The sequence below is a fragment of the Eimeria necatrix genome, genomic scaffold (assembly GCF_000499385.1).
Source record: "Eimeria necatrix Houghton genomic scaffold, Enh_scaff19, whole genome shotgun sequence".
NCBI lineage: Eukaryota > Apicomplexa > Conoidasida > Eucoccidiorida > Eimeriidae > Eimeria > Eimeria necatrix.
In genome coordinates this window covers 137405-157291 of record NW_013652540.1, presented here as the reverse complement: position 1 = coordinate 157291, position 19887 = coordinate 137405, and the positions used below count along the sequence as shown (strand labels likewise).

The 19887-nt window shown below is 50.3% G+C and overlaps 2 protein-coding genes across 2 annotated transcripts; both read right to left on the bottom strand.

The window, feature by feature from the left end:
- Positions 1–2166: 2166 nt before the first annotated feature.
- On the bottom strand, positions 2167–6250 carry ENH_00026260 (cyclin-dependent kinase, putative; the record flags this gene model as incomplete). The annotated part of the gene is made up of 5 exons (XM_013579754.1): positions 2167–2429; positions 2537–3311; positions 3418–3500; positions 4459–4569; positions 4954–6250. 5 exons carry the CDS (start codon positions 6248–6250, stop codon positions 2167–2169), a joined length of 2529 nt encoding a protein of 842 aa, XP_013435208.1.
- A 5830-nt stretch (positions 6251–12080) lies between these two features.
- Positions 12081–17978, bottom strand: ENH_00026250 (Chromosome condensation regulator protein, related; the record flags this gene model as incomplete). The annotated part of the gene is made up of 11 exons (XM_013579753.1): positions 12081–12209; positions 12625–12804; positions 13067–13536; positions 13928–14057; positions 14283–14348; positions 14778–14823; positions 14959–15078; positions 15371–15797; positions 16028–16446; positions 16645–16808; positions 17064–17978. The coding sequence occupies 11 exons, from the start codon at positions 17976–17978 to the stop codon at positions 12081–12083; spliced, it is 3066 nt and encodes a 1021-aa protein (XP_013435207.1).
- Between the last annotated feature and the right edge of the window lie 1909 nt (positions 17979–19887).

Here is a 19887-nt window from a genome sequence, read left to right as displayed (position 1 = left end):
CCTCCTACGTTTGAAAAGAGGAGTCTGGAAGCTCGCAGCACGACGGCGCTTTTGGAAAAGGACCGAGGAGGAATATAGATATAACAGTAGCAGCAAGGGGCGCGTAGCCTACCCGTAGTGGGCCTCACATGCTCGCAGAGTAGCCAGGACGGAGCTATCACTGGGAAATTCTGAAGTCATGCCCTGAGCGCCCAAGGGCGCTTTCCGGTCTGATGAAGCAGATACGGCTGCATTAGTTTAGCATCGTGGTCTTTGCTTGGAGTATCGGGATTCGCATGTCTATGGAGGAATGAGCGACGAAAACAGCACAGCTAACTCGCTGAATCACTAGCTAGTAAGACTTGGCTTCTTTCATTTCGATAAAGTTGCTTTTCTCAGTGTGGAGGGCTGGTGTCATTGTGGCGCAGTTGTAAAGCGTCGCAAACTTTTATGGGAGCATCTCCTCTGTGTAATTCTGTCTACCACAACGGCGAGGGGGGCGTAGGGCACGGATTTAGTACCCAGCTGACGCTGATGAGGTCTTTGGGGTACCACAACGGCGAATAACTTTTTGTGACCCACAATCTATGTGTAACCGAAGGAATGGCTTATGCAGGCAGAAAGTGATATACTTAACCATTTGCGCTGAGTTTCTACAACAACGGTGTGGCAGGCAGAATCCCCTGATGCTTTTTTTGTTTAACTAGAAGTGGCCTCCAGAAAATTAAATGTATTAAATGTACGCGCATTCACATCATTTTGCTTTCTTTTTGTTTTTGGCTGTATCGATTTATCGATAGATCGCGGCCCTCATACGCGTGTGAAGGAAACCTATGAAAATGTGACAGGGTCAAAGGGACAATTATAATTTGCATAATGCACTGGAAGAGTAACACTGACGGCGGGGAAACAGACAAACCAGGAGGAACGACCGAGGCCAGAAGGCCAGAGGTGTCCTCGCTGCAGATGAAAGCTCTCTCCATGAAAGCTGTCTCAACGCGCTATGCCGCTCAGACAGTGCCCCTTTGGGGTTCCACTGTACCTTTAGTAGCAGGTGCTTCGAAGTGAAATTCCTTGCAGCGCAGTGGAAAGGCTGAATGCTGAACCACGCCGGGACGTTCCAAGCTTCGTTTATTGCCTGGACCCTTTTACGATCTTAATAGCTGTTTTATGATCCGTTAGGTGCGGTACCTGGAAGGGATGCCTTTTCTAGACATTGTATTCAGTTGTTGTGAATCCAGGGGTGGCGTGTCCTGAGCTCTATGGGACCTCGCACTTTCATCATTTCTTATCCCTCCTCCTATCCCTCGCAGGCAAGCAAGTTTCTACGTCCTTCACGAGTCGCAGTCTGAAAGGTTCGGGCATCTTCCGTATAGCGGCAGGACGTAGAGCCCCGAGCATCATCCCCGTTCGCATATCCACTTGAGGAAGCTACATGAAGCAGCCCCATGTTTCACTGACCTGAGGCTAAACTACTAGTGTCGGGTACGACGCGCGAATACTGCAAGACTCATTAAGATAGTTCTCAGCAACGTTACCCATAGCCACAGCCTCTACATTTGGATGAGTGTCTTCCTCGTGACTGAAGGACAGCGCGTTCTACCTCGGGCTGCGCACCACTAGGCGAGCTGCTGAGCCTTATTGCTGCAGCACCTGCTTGTTTCAGGTGACAAGACCACGCTATTTGCTTACTATTGCTCCACTAGTCAACTCCGATGTCGCCTTGAGAGCCGTGTAACGAAGGCTATCGGTGTTGCGAAGCCTTGCGTCTGTGTTCCGCTTTACAGTGTGATAAATTTCTGGCGGGCGCCGCAGAAGGGAGATGCGAAAGTTTCAGTTGCCGCCCAGGCGAAGCCTGTCTAGGGGGAGCGGAAAAAATTGCCTTTCGCTAGTCTCCCCATTAAAAGAGACTCCCCTTCTGTAGCTCTTCATCTGACTGTATATTGGACCTTCGTGAGAGCGTTGAGTGGCTCCGAGATACTACAAGATAGTAGCAGCACCAACTGCACGGTTAGCAGTGCCTGATGCACGGCTAGCAACGGTGCAAAAAGCCCTAAGGACTGCATGAAAAGACAATTGTAGGACAGAACTAAACTGTGTTCCAAGATAAAACATGTCCTCTGGAGCATTCAGTGGTACCGCAATGCCCTGTAGTCTGGAATTCCCCTGTTTACCTTGCATTTGCGTCTAATGCCTCAAGGGGTACCGCCTCCTCTTCTGTTTGCGCTGTGAAGAAGGGCTGTAGGTGCCTTCGGCAGCTGTGGCAGTAGTACTCGGGTTGGCAACCTTCCGTGCAGCTGAGATCCCACTTGGCAAAGCAGCAGGAGCATGGGGAGCCGCAGTATCATTACAAGCAGCAACGTCAGCTGCCGCTGGTGCTGCTCTAGGCCACCGTTTTTGTTGGTATTCGGGAGTGTCTATCTGCGGGGTGGCAACTGGAGGCGAAGATGCTGAACAAATATTAATCGCAACGTATTAATGGCTAGTAATAAAGTATGATTTGCTGGCACTTGAGCAGTGATGAATGTGCTCCAGCGAAAAGGGTCAACGAGCTCACCCAAAGACGGCCCTCGACGCTTTCGAAGCCGCATAGCTGATGTACCCCGATAGCTGCTTTTTTTATAAGGAAGGGCTTCCAGCCTGCGGACTTCCTGATTACCGTCAGGCTGAGGTTGCTGCTGTGCTTTTTGCTGGCCTTCCAGCTGGTCCGGCTGCCTCTCTTCCAACTCCTCTGGGTTTTCTGGAAGGCACGAGGCTGGGGTATTTTGCTGTTCCCTTTCCAGCCCTCTCAGGGCATATCGAAGGACTTTTTGTTGCTGGAGGATTTTGTGCTGCATCAGTAGTTTGTGCTGTAGCAAAAGCATCTCAGTTGCATCTGAGGTCTGCTGCTGCTGCGTGATCGCAGCAACACATTGCAGCAGCAGCACTAGGAGCTTCCTCAGCCTCCCTATACTTCCTCTTTGCAGCACGCACCTCCTTGCTGCTGATTGCTCCTGATTTTCTCCAGAAATAGGGGGCAAAGAACCAAAAAAACAACCTGCCAAGAGACACTTCATCCTATCGAATGTCCTTTGCGGGATTTGCTTTGGGGCTCGCTGTAGTTGCACCATTAACAGTAGCAGCCTGTTTGCTTTCTCAACAGCCCTTGCAATTGCAAGCTGCTGCTGCTGTAGTAGATGCTTTTGCCGCCTCGCTTGCTGAGACGTTGCAATCTCTGCGATTTGCTGCAGCAGTCTCCCCAAGTCTTGATGAGTAAGAGCCTGTGATGGAGCCCCTGAAGCTTTTGCTGTTGAGGACTCGTCTGGTTCGGAGTCATCACTCTCTTCAGAAACCTGAAGGGCAGATGAGCAGTCACAGTTAATCTGCACAAATAACAAAAGAATCTAAACTGCAGCAGCAGCGACTTCGATAGCCGCAGGAGCGTTAAAATTGACACACCTCATCGCTAAGCAACTGATTTTGAAGATTTGTAGAATCCTCCTGTTGTTGTGGTCTCCTCAAAATAAGCTCGCGCATCTCCCCTGAAGAGACGACACAGCGCTTGACAGCAACAGAGGAAGTCAACAAGAAACATCAGGGATAATAGTCAAGGGCAGGACAGAAACAGGGCAGATGCCAGCAGTGAAGCTTGATGCACATGACTGCCACAAAAGGACAAGGCAAACATACTGGTAAGCTTGTTGCAGGCAGCTGACGATAACCGAGAAAAACCGTTCACCTAACACCCTCTGGAAAAAGTATTTACATCGAACACATGACATTACACTCTGCTTTGTGCATTTGATTACAAATCCTTCATATTACCCTTGAAAATCATAAAGTGTTCCCATCCGGGCGATAGGTGGATGCCCAGTTGATAGATGAATTGGCCTTCTGTCAAAAATGCACCTTCGGAGCAACAAACGCATGAAAGAGTGCACCAAGGGATCGTGAAGAAAACAGCTGTTTAGTGAACGACGGAAAACAGGTAAAATAATAAGCCACATAACGACGACGAACGAAGAGACGTCTACAGTGAATGAAAACGATGAGCAACATGCCCAGTGTTCTTTAGCTAGCGCATCTTTCACTTTACTTAAAATTTTAATCTTTGTTTGTAGAGATTAGTAGTCTAGAATTTCTACCTACGGTGATCTATGTAGATGGAACTCTAGAGGCATGCATGCGTGAAGAGCTGAAATATTTATGCAAGTAGAGCTAGATACGCATTCTTGCTGCTCAATTACGGCCCAGAAGTCTATGTTTAAAATGCAGATATCCCCACCGCCATCGTCGGGCCTACAGTGATTTCAAGTTCTCCTGCGACTACATTCTCCTTCTAAAGTAAATTTGAGCATAGTGTCATGCGCCTGCTTCTCTCTGATTATCTCTTAATCTACCTCCGTCTGTTAATTCTAAAATATTTGCCACTCGCAGTCCGTCCGCCTCTCCCTATGTGCTTCTATCGGCTCTCCATATTGCGTGGCTTCGTTTCCTCACTCTTTGTCGCACTTGCGATTTCCTCTGCTGCACTTTTGACCCCTGCGGAAAGGAGAACGTGACGATAAGTGAAGCGGTCATCAGAGTACCGAGGTGAGTAGAACACAATGCCTTGAGAAGCACAAACCAGGCAAACAAAGCACAGCGCACACGCAGGCGCACTTCGCCACAGGTTTTCACCCACCAGCAAACATGCGTAAAGCCACCCACTCAGTAGATGTAACTGCAAGCTTACCAACGAATAACCACTAAACTGCACGGGAGACTCTCAACAACGCATACGCGCACTCAGAGTCGAGACACTCACGAAAGCTTGCACGAACACCGGAAGATACGAGAGTAGACAGCAACATGAAGTAGGCGATATGTAAACATGCTCACACAATCAAAAAAAGCAACCTGACCGAAAGGGAGCCTAAATTGCGCCATGGTACATAAAGACATCACAGTATTTCGTATGAAGAACATGGCGTAACCTTGCAGCTTTGGACTGACCACAAGGTGTGTTCTTAACGGGGTATCTACTGATATCAGAGCGAATAAACTCATCATTCACTTGCTCCATGAGCCTTCTGTCCACGGGGACAAACACAGCAGTGTAACGGCTTTCAGCCTGATGCAGCAGCTCTTCACGCATGTAAGCTTCGTGAGACGCCTTTGCTGCTGCTGCTGTGGTTTTCACGTAACAGTTTACGGAAGGGCCCATGGCCTTTACAGCCGAGCTTCCATTAAGAGGCTCGCAGCCGCAAGCTCCTTTATCGGCTGCAAGTTCAGACGTGGTTGGTCCTGCCCTTGATTTTTCTGCCGACGGTTTTTCAAATGCTGCCTTCACCGTCCCCGGCATGGGCAAGAGAGTCAAGGGAGACCCAGGCAGCCGCATTGCAGCTGCCTTCGCTGCCTTCTGTTGACCACAGTTGCAAGCAGCAGCAGCAGCACCAGCTGCTGCTGCTGAAGCTACCGTTGCTGCCTTGTAATAGATTTCTCCTTTACATTGGCCACCCCTGGTATGCGGAAATAACCCTGGACAAGGGTCTCCCTGCTGACGCTGTTGAGACTGCGTCTCCGGCAGCTGGGGTTGAAAGACCTCGGAGCGCGGTGTTCGACCGGTCAGAACCTGGGCTGTAGAATTATTTTCTACGGCGCAGACAGCTGTCGCGACTGTTACTGTCGGGCGTGATGAAATTGCAGCATATGCTGTCGCAGCATTTCGCGGTCCTAGTCTGGCTGCTGTGGAACACAGAGAGGCAGTGCCTGCAACAGCTTCGCTCCTGTCGCGGGCGCAAGTACACAAAAGTGCCTCCGCTTCATACCCGCCGCTGTAGCACGTGCCCACAGCTCCACGACGCTGCGCCGATGCAGCGGACTCTGCTGCAACCGCTGCTGTTTCTGCACTCCTCTGTACTGCGGAGCTTTCACGGCGGCTTGTCTTTGCAGTGCTGTTGCAGCTGCTGGACCTGGCGCTGAAAGACAGCCTTCGGCCACTGTGTTCCAATGCATGCTCCGGGGTTGCTGCTACTACTGTTAAGCCTACGTTATGGCGTGATCGCCTGGGGCCCCGTCGTCTCTTCGGAGAGACACAACAGTCGCACAGTCGCTGCAGTGATGGGAAGTGTCCACCTGACCTGTGGCCATCTTTAAGAGGAGCCAACGGGGCGGAAGGCTGTAGATGCGGCGACGCAGAGGCATTTTCAGCGTTTACGCGCTGCAGGATACGGCACGGCGGAAGGGAGGAGGGCGCTGGGGGAACAGCAGGTTCCCGCTGATGCCTTTGGCGAGCTGCAGGAGACCTCATCGCTAGCAGCAGCAGCTGCCGCGGCACGCAAAATGCGCGTGCGCCCGTGTAGAGTGTAATATGGAGGTCTTAGGGAGGCAACGAGAAAGCTCTGGGGGTCGGGGGCCCCCCTCTATTTGCATGCAGGTAGACACCGATAAACGTATAACTGGTAGAAGGGTAGAAGCGCCCCTGCCCTGGGTCATATGATATGCTGATAATGCTCTGAAGCTACCAGAAATGGGCAAGATGCGGAACCATATTAATGGCTTGATGTAGCAAGTCAAAAGGAATAAAAGAGACCCGCAAGCGCCAGACACGCATGCAACATCAACACGAAGGGTCCTGCCTTTGCGAAAGATCAGCGGAAATATTAAAAAATATAAAATGACTTGACACGATTAAACAAAACAAAACAAAGTCGAGATAAAATGTGCAAAAGTACAACAGTTAACGTGAGACAGGGAGGGTCCAGCCTGTCCAACATTGCCCAGAAGGGGAGCCCCCAGGTGTAAATGAGGCAATCTCAGGCGGGAAAGGCACAATTACGCAAAGAACTAACATACAAAACAAATAATCTTAACAAACATCTGATAAGACATCGAATTTTGCAGAGGAGGGGGGGCCTAGTGGTCAAGTTGCTTGCGGCGCCTCAGCGAGGTAGATCCAGCCACGGGTGGTGCTGGTCGACCCAGCTACACTACAGTGCTGGTGTGCCTTTAGTCGTCTATTCCTTCTTTGTTGAGATCCTCCGAACAATTAGAAGGATATAAAAACAAAATATTGGCATGTTTAGGATATTTACTGCATTTTAAAGTAGTTTCAAGCTCTGTACTCATCCTGCCATGTGTAGGGCCCGCTTGGGCTTGTCTTGCCTGGCAATACACGGGCTGGGCTTGGTGTTTGCCAGCCTGCCTTCATTGCGCATGAAGGAATAATAAGCAATTTTCTAAAATATTTCCTTGCTTAATATGTTCTACTTTGACTAAAGAAACACTCTAGCGCATAGGAGGCCCAACGAGACGCTATCTCGTACTTGGAGGCTCGAGGCCTTTGTGATTGTACTAGTGTCTGCCATGTAAAACGTTCATGCGATGAAAGCTCATACCTATGTTAGCTTGACTTTGTCACCCAAATATTAGGAGCATTAAGGCCTTTCCTCGCCTTATTACGGCCTGCGTAACGGAGCATTACTCACGGGCACAGGAGCCTCACTGAGCTCTTCCGATTTGCAAGCTGCAAGTGAACCGTGTGGCTGAAACCGCCGCCACACGACTTGATGCTGCCTATCGCGCAGTACAGTGGCTGGAAGAATTTTAAATTGGTTTCAAAGTATATGCAGGAATAAGCTCCATTTGTGACGTCCTTCACGCATGGTGGAGGCAGGTGACCCAATAATATTCCATTGAAAATATTCTGTATATTTGCTCAAAATTTGTCTACTTTTCCAGCCACCATTTTGCTACGTGGGGTCTCAGAGGAAGTGAGTATCGTTCATGGGACAACGCGTCTACTGTCAAAACGAGCACAGGTCGGGGATCGCTGCAGGAGTTACCCCTATGCGCGTGGAGTATGGCTACCCTTACGCACCTCGAGCGTGTGCGATTTCGACCACTCCTTTTTACAGAAATTGCACTACTAAGGATAAAGATTCATATGTCCTATAGCTGTGCTTCTGGGGTTACTTTCCGCTGGCAATGATGCTGGGGGATGCGGTGAACCCCTCAAGAGCCTCTGCAAGAGTTCCTCGCTGACGCCATAGACATCGCCTCTCTGGTTTCCCTTTCCCCAAAGGCCTTAACTCTGAGTATTACAAACTCTTTTGTCCAGGCAGGCTTGCTTGCTTTCTTCTTTAGCTCGGCTCACGCTGTACCTATTTGTATTTAGGATACCGTAAAGCCTTTTGCTAGTTCATAGAACGCCCTGGTGTAGCATTGAGTAAATCTCCTGTACTTTCAACCGATGAATCGTGCGAACCAGAGGAATTCGTATTTCGAAAGGATAGTTGAGCACAGAAAGATTGTTCAAGTCCTCTGGGCATGCCGAGCCGGCTTTGCCGCAGGGTTAATCCCTACAACCAAGAAAGCAAAGCCCTAGTAAGCGAGTTTCTGGATCAAAAACCTGCATTTGAAAAACCTCTATGAAGGGAAAATGTAACGAAGAAAGATGCTCACGGATTCGCATGTACGGTTAACGTGCATTGCAGTTTCAGGCATGCAGTTTCAAAATCGGCAGTGATTCCCTCTCAATTAAGGGATATAAATGTGCATTGAGCCTTTTGTCCAATGGGCCAAACACAGCAGTGTAGTGGCATTCAGCCTGATTCAGCAACTCTTCACGCATGTAAACTTTTTGAGAAATCTTGCTGCTGCTGTGGAGGTTTTCGCGCAACAGTTTACGGATATCCCTGGGGAATCTTAATTGCCTTCAGTGTACTTGGAGGCCACAACGAGGTTTTGAGTTAGCTTTGTCGGAGTCGGTTTGCTATTTTGCACCAAGATTGTGCATAATGAGGAGAGTTGACACTTTTTGAGCTGAAGAGGTGTCGACAACTTATCCTGCGGGTAGCCATTGTGTGCTTGAACTTTTGCAGTATATTTCCTTAATGACTTTGGCGCATTGAATCCTTGCGCCCTAGGCTTCTCTAAATTTTGCCTTCGAAGCAAGTAGCAAGTGAAGTTGTACCGCTTGCTGGGATGGCACGGTAGGGCGGCTGCTTCCCGCCGTCTTGTGCAAAATCTGTTGCGCCAGCTTGCCGCATACCCGCTCAGCAGGGCTTCTCGGTTTCTTCCTTTTCGGATATCTTCTCTTTTCCTTTTAACTATATATGCCGGTAAAACGCACTATCTTCCACTACTGGCTCGTAACCGACCGCCCTGAAAATACCAAGCCGTCTCATGATTTGTGAGCCAGTTGAATCCAAGCACCAGTGCTCAGTGGCCATTGACAATTGTAACCAATGGTCTCTATTCATATAATTGCTCATACAAAACAGTACAACTGAGCGGTCGCCAATCTGCTGCTCGCACAGCAGTTTCTCAATTCCTCCAGAGCTTGTCCACTCACCAGATGGTGTCTCGTTACATTGGTTGAGATGCTTTTTCGCGTTCAGCTGCCCTCTCCTTCCTTCGAACGTACATGCAGGCATACGCCCCAGCTTGAACACACTTCTTTGAAGTTACGCCCTGTTGCAACCTCCCTCCGTGCCCTTGCGCGCACAGCTAGGCACATTTCTTTGTCCTCACTGCCTCCAAAGCGTTCCTCTTCGGCCTCATGTTTGCACGTTCTACGCGCTGCGCATGTCCGCTTTGTCTTCTGCCTCAAAAGCGGCTTTGTAACGCTATGTGCCAATTGTTATTTTCATGGACAACACGTGTGGTTTCGTACTTCTGTGCGAACGAACGTCATTCGACGCAGCCTTTTGCTTAACAATCCTTGGTAGTCTTTTTGGCTGGCCCGCTCCCAGTATGACAAGGCTTCAAAGTTGCACCATTTCCAGCATCCTCTATCCAGCTGCCAAAGTCAATTTCAGGGCAATCCTCTCTACCTGCGAGCAGGTCTAGCTCTCGTGACCCTCCCCCTACAACGCAGCGGCTATGCTGCCAGGCAGGTTAGCTTCGAAACGGCTTACCAAATGAATGAGATGAGGACGTTTATCTTAGCAGCGTAAAAGAGATGACTCGGCCGCCTACTCTGTGGGGCATCTGTTTCATCTTAACTAGGTCCGGGACGCGGCTAGCAACTCCTTTCAAGCGCCACAAAATCTGAAGCTCATACTGAACTGAGTCCCCTGCCAAACCTGCAAGCTAACGGTGGATTTCTAGAGGTGGAAAAATGGCCGACAGTTCTCCATCTTCAATGTCCTATCTATTTCTCCATTTTCCATGGAATGCACGTGCCGCCATGCATCCTATCTGTCTGCACAAGTCGGCGGAACGAGCCTTGCACTGCTAACAGCCTCGGCAACGGTGCATGTATCGTTATCTTAAAGCTTTCAACTACCTGCTGAGAGCACCGCATCCAGCTCTCTCCCTGCTGAATCGGGAGTGAAGGCTGCAGTGTGTCGAGTCTAGCGCTGTGCTCTATGGCCTGCCCACTGACACTCTACAGACCCAGGCATACAGTCCCTATACATTTAAACGACTTTTAAATTCGTTTTTATAATGCCAGGAGCAATGGATACGCCCAAACTGAGCTGAGGTTTCTCTGCAGCTCTGGGCACCTCTACGAGCAGACTCTCCAGTGTTGCTGGCAACTCCAACGTGGTCTCCTCTGCTGTGAGTTCCCACGAGCTCCTCGCCTTGAGAGCGTCCCTTAGTTGACATATAGCTAACTCGTTGTATGCATGAATTCGATGTAATTATATCGTATTTCAACACAATATATGGACTCCGCTGTAGTGGAAGGCGGCCAGGAAAGTTAACGACGGTGGTCATTGCCATCACTCAACGTTGAGCACAAGTGCCGTTGATGAACTGGTTAGTGTCGTAACGTTAGTCTTGAATTTACGTGCGCGACAGATTGGCGCTAGGTGAAGTGGATAATCCCAAAAGTCTTCTTGTCGTGCAACCTCAACGAAGGCCTCTGCCGCTCCCCTTTCTCGCCCATAATGCAAATCGATGTGGCCTGGCTCCGTGAAGTGGGTTCATTGCTCCAAGCATTATATTACTTCCCCGGCTTAGACACCTTTTAATCAGAACGAGGCTCTCCGGTGCTGTTTATCCCCTTTGCCCTCGTGTAACTCTGGGCATCTTCAGACGCCCTGCGCCTCGACAAAATAGCCACCTGCGCACCGCGGTTAATAATTGCTAGACCCGAGACTTCCTTCTGCTAGTTTTCATAGAAACTTGCACTTTCTTTAGTTAATTCACGATATACTCATCAAAGGAATCGTGAAAAATGGCAAAATGTAGAGCTTACCCAGCTATTATGGCTGTATGTACATGTGTCTACACATGTACATCAATACATGCTTGCTGTAGCCTCCAAGGACTACATATATAGTTTCTTCAAGATGCACCTACACTAACGAATGTATAGTACACATACGTATCCATGAACTTAGACTCGTAGCATATTGGAAAGATCCGCAAATTCTATGCGGGCCACACACGCAAGGGGTCCTGCCGTCTAGCAGCTAGCAGCTCAGAGTCGCCGCATTCACTCTTCGGCAGCGAATTGAGGGGCTCATCGCGTGCGTTTATCGGTAGGGGCGGCAGAAAGCTGACACACCTGTGTGCAGCAGTGCGGCATATTTTCATACGAAAATCCACGTGAATTCAGATGGAGATTCGACCTGGCGCTTAATAGCCTACATTTTAAATCCAGGACCTAAAATACAGTCAGCCACCTCACTGCAATGTGCATTTCCTGTGAGAGCAGCTAGCAAGGGGAGGAGAATAGTTACAACGTCATGCCTGACGACGCTAGCTGAGGCGTCAACTTAGTGTTCAGCTGAACAACAACGCCTGGCCGGCTCTTTATGACGGTAGCCGATGCCTTTCTACACAGCAATTGACAGTGCCGGTTTCATTCTGTCACGTTGGAGGCAGAATGTCAACCCCCGTGAGGAAGAGCGACATAGGAAGAAAAACCCACGTGTTCGTGGCGCCCTCCTTTTGCATTTACAATCGATTCCGTTTCTGTACATGTACATATGCTTACCAAAAATCTCTACTGAATTTTGACTGGTGAGAAGGGTAAGTCAGTAGTACGAATAGCTTTGAGCTGCTGGAAAGGCGCGGGGCGCACATTGAAGTGTATGAATACTCACTTATTTGCGTACACTATTACTGCGCCTTTACATTTTGCATGTGCACAGCAATTCTGTACCACCGAGCGACCAAATAAATCAACTGAATTCATCTTCATAGTCAGAATCGGAGTAGGCGATAGGTGGCCGTTGGGTTCCTGCAGGGGCGGGCAGTCCCAGTTGAGGAACCTCAGCCTTCATTAAAAAGTCTGTCACCATGGAGGCTAGCTGCAACAGAGAAATGGCATAAAAATGATAGGGCGAAGTTCAAAGCGGCTGCCTCTGCAGAGAAGAGACAGAAACGTACACTGAACCGCAAACAAGTAACAATACACGCACTCGGGTGAACACACGCACGTTCAAACAGGCAAAGGCACACAAGCACACACGCACACCAGCACTACACATGTACGGAGCCACACATACACTTTTACGGAATGGTATACACACACACACATACACACGAGTACAGGTGCAATTAAGGGAATTAGCAGTCTTTTGGGCAGAGCCACAAAAGAAGAACAAATACATACCCGAACCCACAAGTACACACATTTGTGTGGAATACCAAACACACATACACGACCTTAAGGGCGAGTGCACGTGCAATTAAGGTCACTAATAACTTTTCGGGCCGACGCACCTGACCACCCCAGGTGCTGAGCTGCGTCGTCACCATGTGGTTAAGACTAGCGACAGTTCCGGCTAAGGCCATTCCCCCAAGCGTACGTGGAGCTTTCAGTCTAGCAAGCATGTCTTCCACATTTTCCACGTCCACTTCTGCCCTCCAGAGGAGTTGATTAATGGACTTCAGCTTCTCAACCTTCGCAGCCGGCAGAAAAAAGACACAAAACTGGCAACTCGAAAAAGCAAGGCCACAAATTAGCCATGAGAGAAGACAACGAATAAGTAAGAAAACATCAAGACCACAAGAATAGACGGAAGCTTTGAGGTAATGCGGGTAATACGACAAGACACTGTCAGGTGAGAGTGCACACAGCCTCATTTTTAGCGAGCTTGCAATTCTAGCGCCTGCTCGTTATTACTGCTGCAGTGGCTGTGGGAGTCTCCAGTGGCAAGCTCACGTCCTCAACAGGCAGCGTGTCTGGTGGTCCGCTTTGACGCGGAGAATCAACACCTACGACGGCAGCAGCCGCTGCGAGAGCCGAAGTGAAGATCTGCTGGGCTTCTGCAGTCTGATTAGCGGCACGTTGCAGCAGCGTGACAATGCCCTCCTTCACCTGCTCCTGTACGACCTCGAGGCCTACAGAGCTGCCAGTGGCGGCCATCTTAAAACGTTCCTCGAACGTCAACCCGGCTGCCCCCGACCGCATGAGAACTTCTCCCCCGGAGGAGATGGCGAGAACAGAGGACTTTACGAGGCTATCAGACGAGTCGCAGGAGCCACCAGCAGGCTTGTGATCCAGCGAACCCTTCGACGAGGGGCCTTCCTTTGCTGCCTCTGAATAGAAAGGGCCTGAGGCAGCGCTATCTATGGACGCAGCTGCACCCTCTCGAGAATGTTGTTGCCGCTTCTCCTCTGCCTTCTTGTACTCTGCAGCAGCAACAGCACATTTCTTTCCAGGCTCCATGCAGAACTTTACGAGGCCTAACCTTACTTCCTCACCACTTGCTGCGGTGGGCTCTGGCAAGACGTTGGTCAACTGGACTGTAAATATAAAATGAAGAAAAATTAGATGGAATTTGGCTACTGCAGCGCGACGCTACACAGGTGCCCGGGTGCCCTTGGAATCGTGTTTCGAAGGTGTGTGCTTCCCCTTGAATACTCCTGCACACCACTCCTCTTCAACGTGTTCGTGTCTTATCTCCTGTGCGCTGCCGGAGTGTGATCTCTGTCAAGCAGATATTTAAACAGGCCAGTGACCTCCCTTGGCTGTTACTGTTAACTGAAGGTGATGCAGGTAATGCGGAGAGGCGCTGCATACCTGTCAGCTCAGCCTTGGCCGTGGCTAGCACCTGAGTCACTTCAAAAAGCAGCTCCCGCATGCGTTCAAACTCCATCTCTTCGTCGTCCACTTGCTCAGAGTCCCCAAAGACGCTAGCGTAAGCCGGGCCCTGCGAATAGCACAGAGGCCAAGATTCAGCATGTCCCATTCGATCATCAAGAAGCTTTGCAATCCGCAGCAATCCCAGCGCCCATCACAAAAAACGCCTCAAAACACCATAACTGTGGGGCCTATGGAGCCTAGTTGTAGCGTCCACTGTGAAGAAAAATTGAGAGGGACTGCTGACAGAAGAAACACCACTGTAGATTTTCTGCGAGCTGGTTGCGGCACTTACTGCTCCTACAAGGACTGACAAGTCGACGTTCGAACGAACCACCGCCGTTCTGTCCAACGCCCTTATCTGCAATCCAATAGATTAAACGCCTCTTAAACAAACACTAAGGTGCAACAGTGCTACACACATATTGGGTAATGCCTGTTCCGCGCTGCACAGGGTGCGCCATGCAGTACACGAAATTCATCAAACCGGGTGCATCTCATCCTGGACACTATGCACTGTACACGGCACACTGTATATTCCACAATGTGCACTGCACACTATGCACCGCATAGGTGCACACATATGAGGCACTATAAGCTGCGCACAGCACGCCGTACACTGCATAATGCACCCCGGAAAGTAAATAAAAGAGCAGACTGTAGGCTGCATCCTAAGAACATACAGACTCCTTAGGGGATTCAACACGCTTAAGTAGCCATTAAACTGTGTCTTAACAGTGCCTTTGTCACGCAGAACAGTGCCTGAGGGGTGCAGCCCGTCTCAGCTGACCTCTTCGGCAGCAGTGTCGATCCTCCTCTTCTGCTCTTCGTATTTCCTGCGTGCAAAAAAAAACAAATGGCAGTTAGGAGACAGAAAAAGCGAGGTAGCTGCGAGCGAAAGCAGACCACAGCGACTCACTGCAGCTGAGTTGTAGAGCAAGTAGGAAGTTAGAGGAGCTGTGATAACTCACCGCTCGAGTTCTTCCAATGGATGCCACGGCAGGTCCATACAATCCTGTAAGGCCGACTGGCCTTTCTCCTCCGGAAGCTTCGTCAACTGTACTGTTGCCTCGCTGCGCTGTAATGCCCGCCTAAAGGAACAAACAGCTAAAAGTACAGCAGCAACTGCAGCTGCAGCTCGGAGAGGTAACTACCTCCACCTTTCCTATTTCTTCCAAACAGCATGGAATTAGCGGTGCGGTCGCTTTCAAGTGTGCCTAGGGGAGCTAAGGCACTTCTTAAGGTAAATTTAAAGCCCGTAAATATGCCATAATGCATTTGCCCGTACGCAAGCATGCGCGTGCTGCCATTGCACTAGACGTCATAGCAGAGTTTAGTGGCACGGTAAAGGTTGAGCCTCTTGCTGCTGCTCGTAAGACTCACAGAAATCTCCTTGAGTGGGAGAGCAGCTGCAGCTTGGAGAGCTTCAGATGCTTGCTGGCAGCAATGATTGCCTTGCAACCTGTGACCCAGGCTTCGAATTCTGTCTCGTCCTTGCAGGTCAAGTCAAGGGTGCGAGCATCCTCTATAGATGCGTCAGGGAGCAGAACAGAAGAGGCAAAATCCGGCCGAGAAGTTTCACCTTTAAAGACTAGAGAGAAGCTCAGGTGCTGGACGGCGGGAATCCGGTAGGACTGAAATGTCGCCGATTTTTGGCCCAAGACCAAGCCCTCCAGTTCCCCCATTTGCACCACAGACGCCTCCTTCCCCTTGCTCGCAGAGTACCAAAGCAGCCTCTGCCGATCCGCAGACAACTGAAATTGACGCAGATGTGGATGCCCAAATCGTGTGTGTTTCAGAAGATTCGTGCCTGTTCAGCAGCAATGGACAAGGATTGTTCAGCTCGTGCATGCACCCGCTTCAGCCGAAGCAAAGCCTAAATTTTTATAGCACCGTGGGAGTTCATTGCGAAACCCAGAACCAAAATTGGCCTAGAATTCTATTCCTCATGGCTGTGCTGCCTCCGTGCTTCGAAGGGGAACTACATGGGTTCCGCCGAGTATGGACAAGCGCCTTGTAGGGCGGCGTGAGCCTCCTTACCTCTCCGCATTCGCAAGATCGCCTTCTGGGCCTCAATGTGCCTGAGGGGGTCAACTGAGACGTAGATCCTGCGCCACTTGTCACCTGTGAGTTTTCTTAATTTGGCGAGCTCTTCTTTTTGCTGAGGATCGTCCGCACCTAGGGGACGAGGCTCCAGGAGATAGGTGGCACCGTCTTTAAGGCTTGGGAAGTCTTTCGAGTAAACACGAGGCCCCAGCATCACACGTACAGACACTTCCTCCGATCTGCTCTTCTCTGTCCCGTCCATAGCTACGGAGGTCTCCTCTAGAAGACACTCCGCATTTTCCATTGGCTGGTGCGACGTCAGCACCTCGGGCTCGCAATCGGGGGAAGGCAGCTGGCAGCGCATTTGAAGGGTCTTCACCTCCATGAAGAGATCCTCCCCGTCCACCTCAGCCCTGCGAGTATAAATAAAAGCCGCTATTGTGAGTCGCATGCCTCTTTGCATTGCTGCCAATTACGAGAGGGCTACAATGCGCTGTAGCAACAATGCTCGGCCTCTCCCGCAGCACCACTACGCTGCACGTAGCCCTGGCAATACGCCCAGAGTTCATCAGTTGCTGCTACAGCTTCCAGGGGAGGAGGGAACTACGCACGAGTCCGGAAGGGGTCGAATTGGCCTAAGACAGAAACTCGCCTCGGCGCTCGGGTGGTCAGGGTCCACTCCCTCATCGGCCAAGACGTCGCAGGCACAAAGCACGGAAGCTTTGACGTCCTCCGCACTTGTGTCCACGTACCAGGACACAGGTGTGCATACACCCTAACCGTGCATGCACACGGACGCACGACGAAAACAAAGCACCGATACATCTCAGCCCCTCCCCGCTCGGAAGAAATGATGAAGGGAACTGACAGCAACTGGTGAAGTGCCGCATAAAAATCAAAACACTTCAATGCACAGACATGAGAACTGCAGGTGCCTGGCTGAATTGTTGAAGTAGAGCCAGTTTCTGAAATCAGGGTATGTGTGCACAAGTACAGTAGGAAGGCGCGAGCAAAATCAGACATATATTACCTTGTGCAGAACCCAAATGCGTATCTTCTTGTGGTCCTCCAGCTGGTTGCTGCTGACCCCTTCGGCGGCTTTGCGCGTCTCCTTGTCGATGTCTTCCCAAGGCCTCAACCCGCTCTCAAACGGCCATTGCGAGTCATCGCCGTCATTCGCCTCAGCCCAGATTTCACCTGCATCGCAGCCATCAGCCACTTGGCAAGCAGCTGTTGCAGTCGAAGCTGCTTCTGCCGATGCGGCGTTTGCAACGGGAGGGACTGCCCAGGGATCTTCGCTGATGCCAGACGCCAGGGTCGTGAAGGGCCTCGTCGTTGAGGTACTGCTCCCTGAACCCCCGTGGCGCAGTAGTTCGGCAGTAGCCATATCACTCGTTTTCTGGCAAGCTGCAACAATTTCATACATGTCATTTTCGGCCAAGAGGGAGCTGTCCTGCTGTATCAGTGTGCCCTCTCCTACAGCGCAAACGCCCTCAGGCACCAGAGAAGAACTGCCATGTCCAGCCACGAATTCAAATGGAGAGGCTGAAGTGTCTGTTGATATGTCCCGTTTCTCTTCAGGCGTTCTCCTCTTCAATTTTGAAATGGCGGCAGCAACCTCGCTGTCTTGGCCCCCGCCTTCTTGTGGCATTTGACGTGGAAATGATGACTGTTGAATCCTTTCCTGCTCCTGTGCTGCTGTGAATGGCTCCTTAATTAGCGCTCTCTGGCTTGAGCATTTCTGAGAGACAGGGCTTTTGTCTGTTAGCGATGAAGGGGCCTCAACTCTCCCCAAGATGTAGGCAAAAGAGTCCGACGTCTGCCGACTGTCCAGCGTTTGCTTTGCGCCCGCAAGAGTCGTGGCCGTGGAAGGAGGTTCCAACCTAGCTGGGCTGTATGCAGCAGAACCAGCATTTCGAAAGATGTCTTCCGCCGACGAGGTCATGGGCGCAGCCGAAAACAGAAAGGGCAGGGGAGGCCGGCTGTCAGCTAGCGTTGGTTCTTCCACGGACGAACCACCGTTCGTCCCCGCTGTGCCACGAAGCTAGAAATGCTTACGTAGCGAATGTACACGAGCTCAGAAAGGACGGCGGTGTGTTTGGTATAAGAGTGACAGCCACGTGTGCAGGCTCCAGCGGTCCTGTCGGCAGCGGAACGGGAAAACCGCTGTTTTGGGAGTTGCGTGAAATTAAAGAAAGTCACATTGACAGAGTGTAATCAATTATATCTGCCTAATAGCAAGAAACGCTGCGAACAAGCTCACGTTCAGTAAGAAGGGCAGATCATCGGCGCTGGTGGCCCACGACAGCATGAAGCTGTGTTAACTGGTAAGCTGCCGAGGCCACTAAAGGAAGAATGGGGCACGGCCGGAGAATAAGAAGATTACTTCAAATAAAATCATTAAAAAACTGACCACATAGTTTGGCTCATTTGTGTCGAACACGTCAATGAAGCTCTATAGGCATGCGACACAGCACGGCTGGCAGCTGCTACCCTCCACTGCGGCACAGTTTTGTACCGCTCCCCCAATTGTATTCAAAAAGCTGAACTCGTGAGATCTAGAATGAGAGCTTGATGGGCTGTCTGTTCGTGAAATATCACACACCCAACACGAAACCTGCGCAGGCAAGCTAGGCATCGTCGGCTGCCAGTTCTGGTTTCCAAGCCGCTTCTGCTGGTGTTAGAGTAAAGCAGAAGGCAAGGATTCGTCCCTGCTTTACTTCAACCAGTGATATCAAACTAGGGTATGCCTGGATGTTCTTCTTGGACCCTTTTGCACTGAACAACACGGAGCAAAGGGAAAAGTGCGAGCTGGAGAGCCCTCGAAAAAAACCAACTGTACTTTATGTGGGCTGCTGAGCAGCACTAATTCGAAAGCTTTCATATCGTGCTTACTAGGGCTCTTTCTGCGAAGGGTAAATCATTTTCTTGCCAGCCGCTCTTCCAATTTGTCTTAGATTATTGATTGTCGGCAGATAGATTGGGGCTCTGTAGACAACTGGTTGGTACGTTAGAAATAATCTGCTGCCCACAGGCTTCAATAAGAGCTGATTCCCTGTTGAACCTGACCATTGATGCTTGCGGAGTCGTGCGCAACTTCATTTTGCGAACAGGGCGACGGGGCAAATAGACCTATTTGGCTACAACAATAATGCGAAAACTCCTTGGTGTGGTAGGGTAGCAGCGTTTCATTGCTAGCCTTGAGGCAGTGCATTTCATGCGGGGGGGCACCGGGCACAGCGGTGCCCAACATCCCCGTAGATATATAGCTTGTAGATTTTTAGCTTGAGCAGAAAAAAATGCAGACTTACTGCAGCGACAGTAGCTAAAAGAGAAGCGGCAGCTGCGTGGTGGCTCATCTCTCTAAGCTGAGCGATGTGACGTGGGACTAGGTGTTAAAAGCATCGAAAGGCAAGCACAGCAATGTTGGTTGCCGTGCTTGAAACCCACTCTTCCTTTAACGGCTTAAAACATGCAGGCTTCAAACGCTTAAGTTTTGAGCTGTCCAGTTTCGGCTTGAGCTCAACGCAAATAACGCACGGGCACCTCAGGTAGCGGGTTTTCAGGCTTCAAAAAGGCTGGTTACGGTTTGCTACCACTGGGATGTATTCCAGGACTATTTCGTCATCTTTGGAATCCAAAATGCCAAAATTTACGCTTAATTTTTATCCTGGTACCTTCAGAAGGACGTGAACTAGCGAAAGAGGGGGCATACCTTAACAAGGGCCTTGTAACAGCTGGAGGCGCACGCAAAAGTTCTGCAGCGAAAATGCCGACAGCAGAAGAATTTACTGCACGTTCTGCAATTGACGTACCAGCTCCATAGTAGTGTAGCTTCCATTTGCATCTTGTCT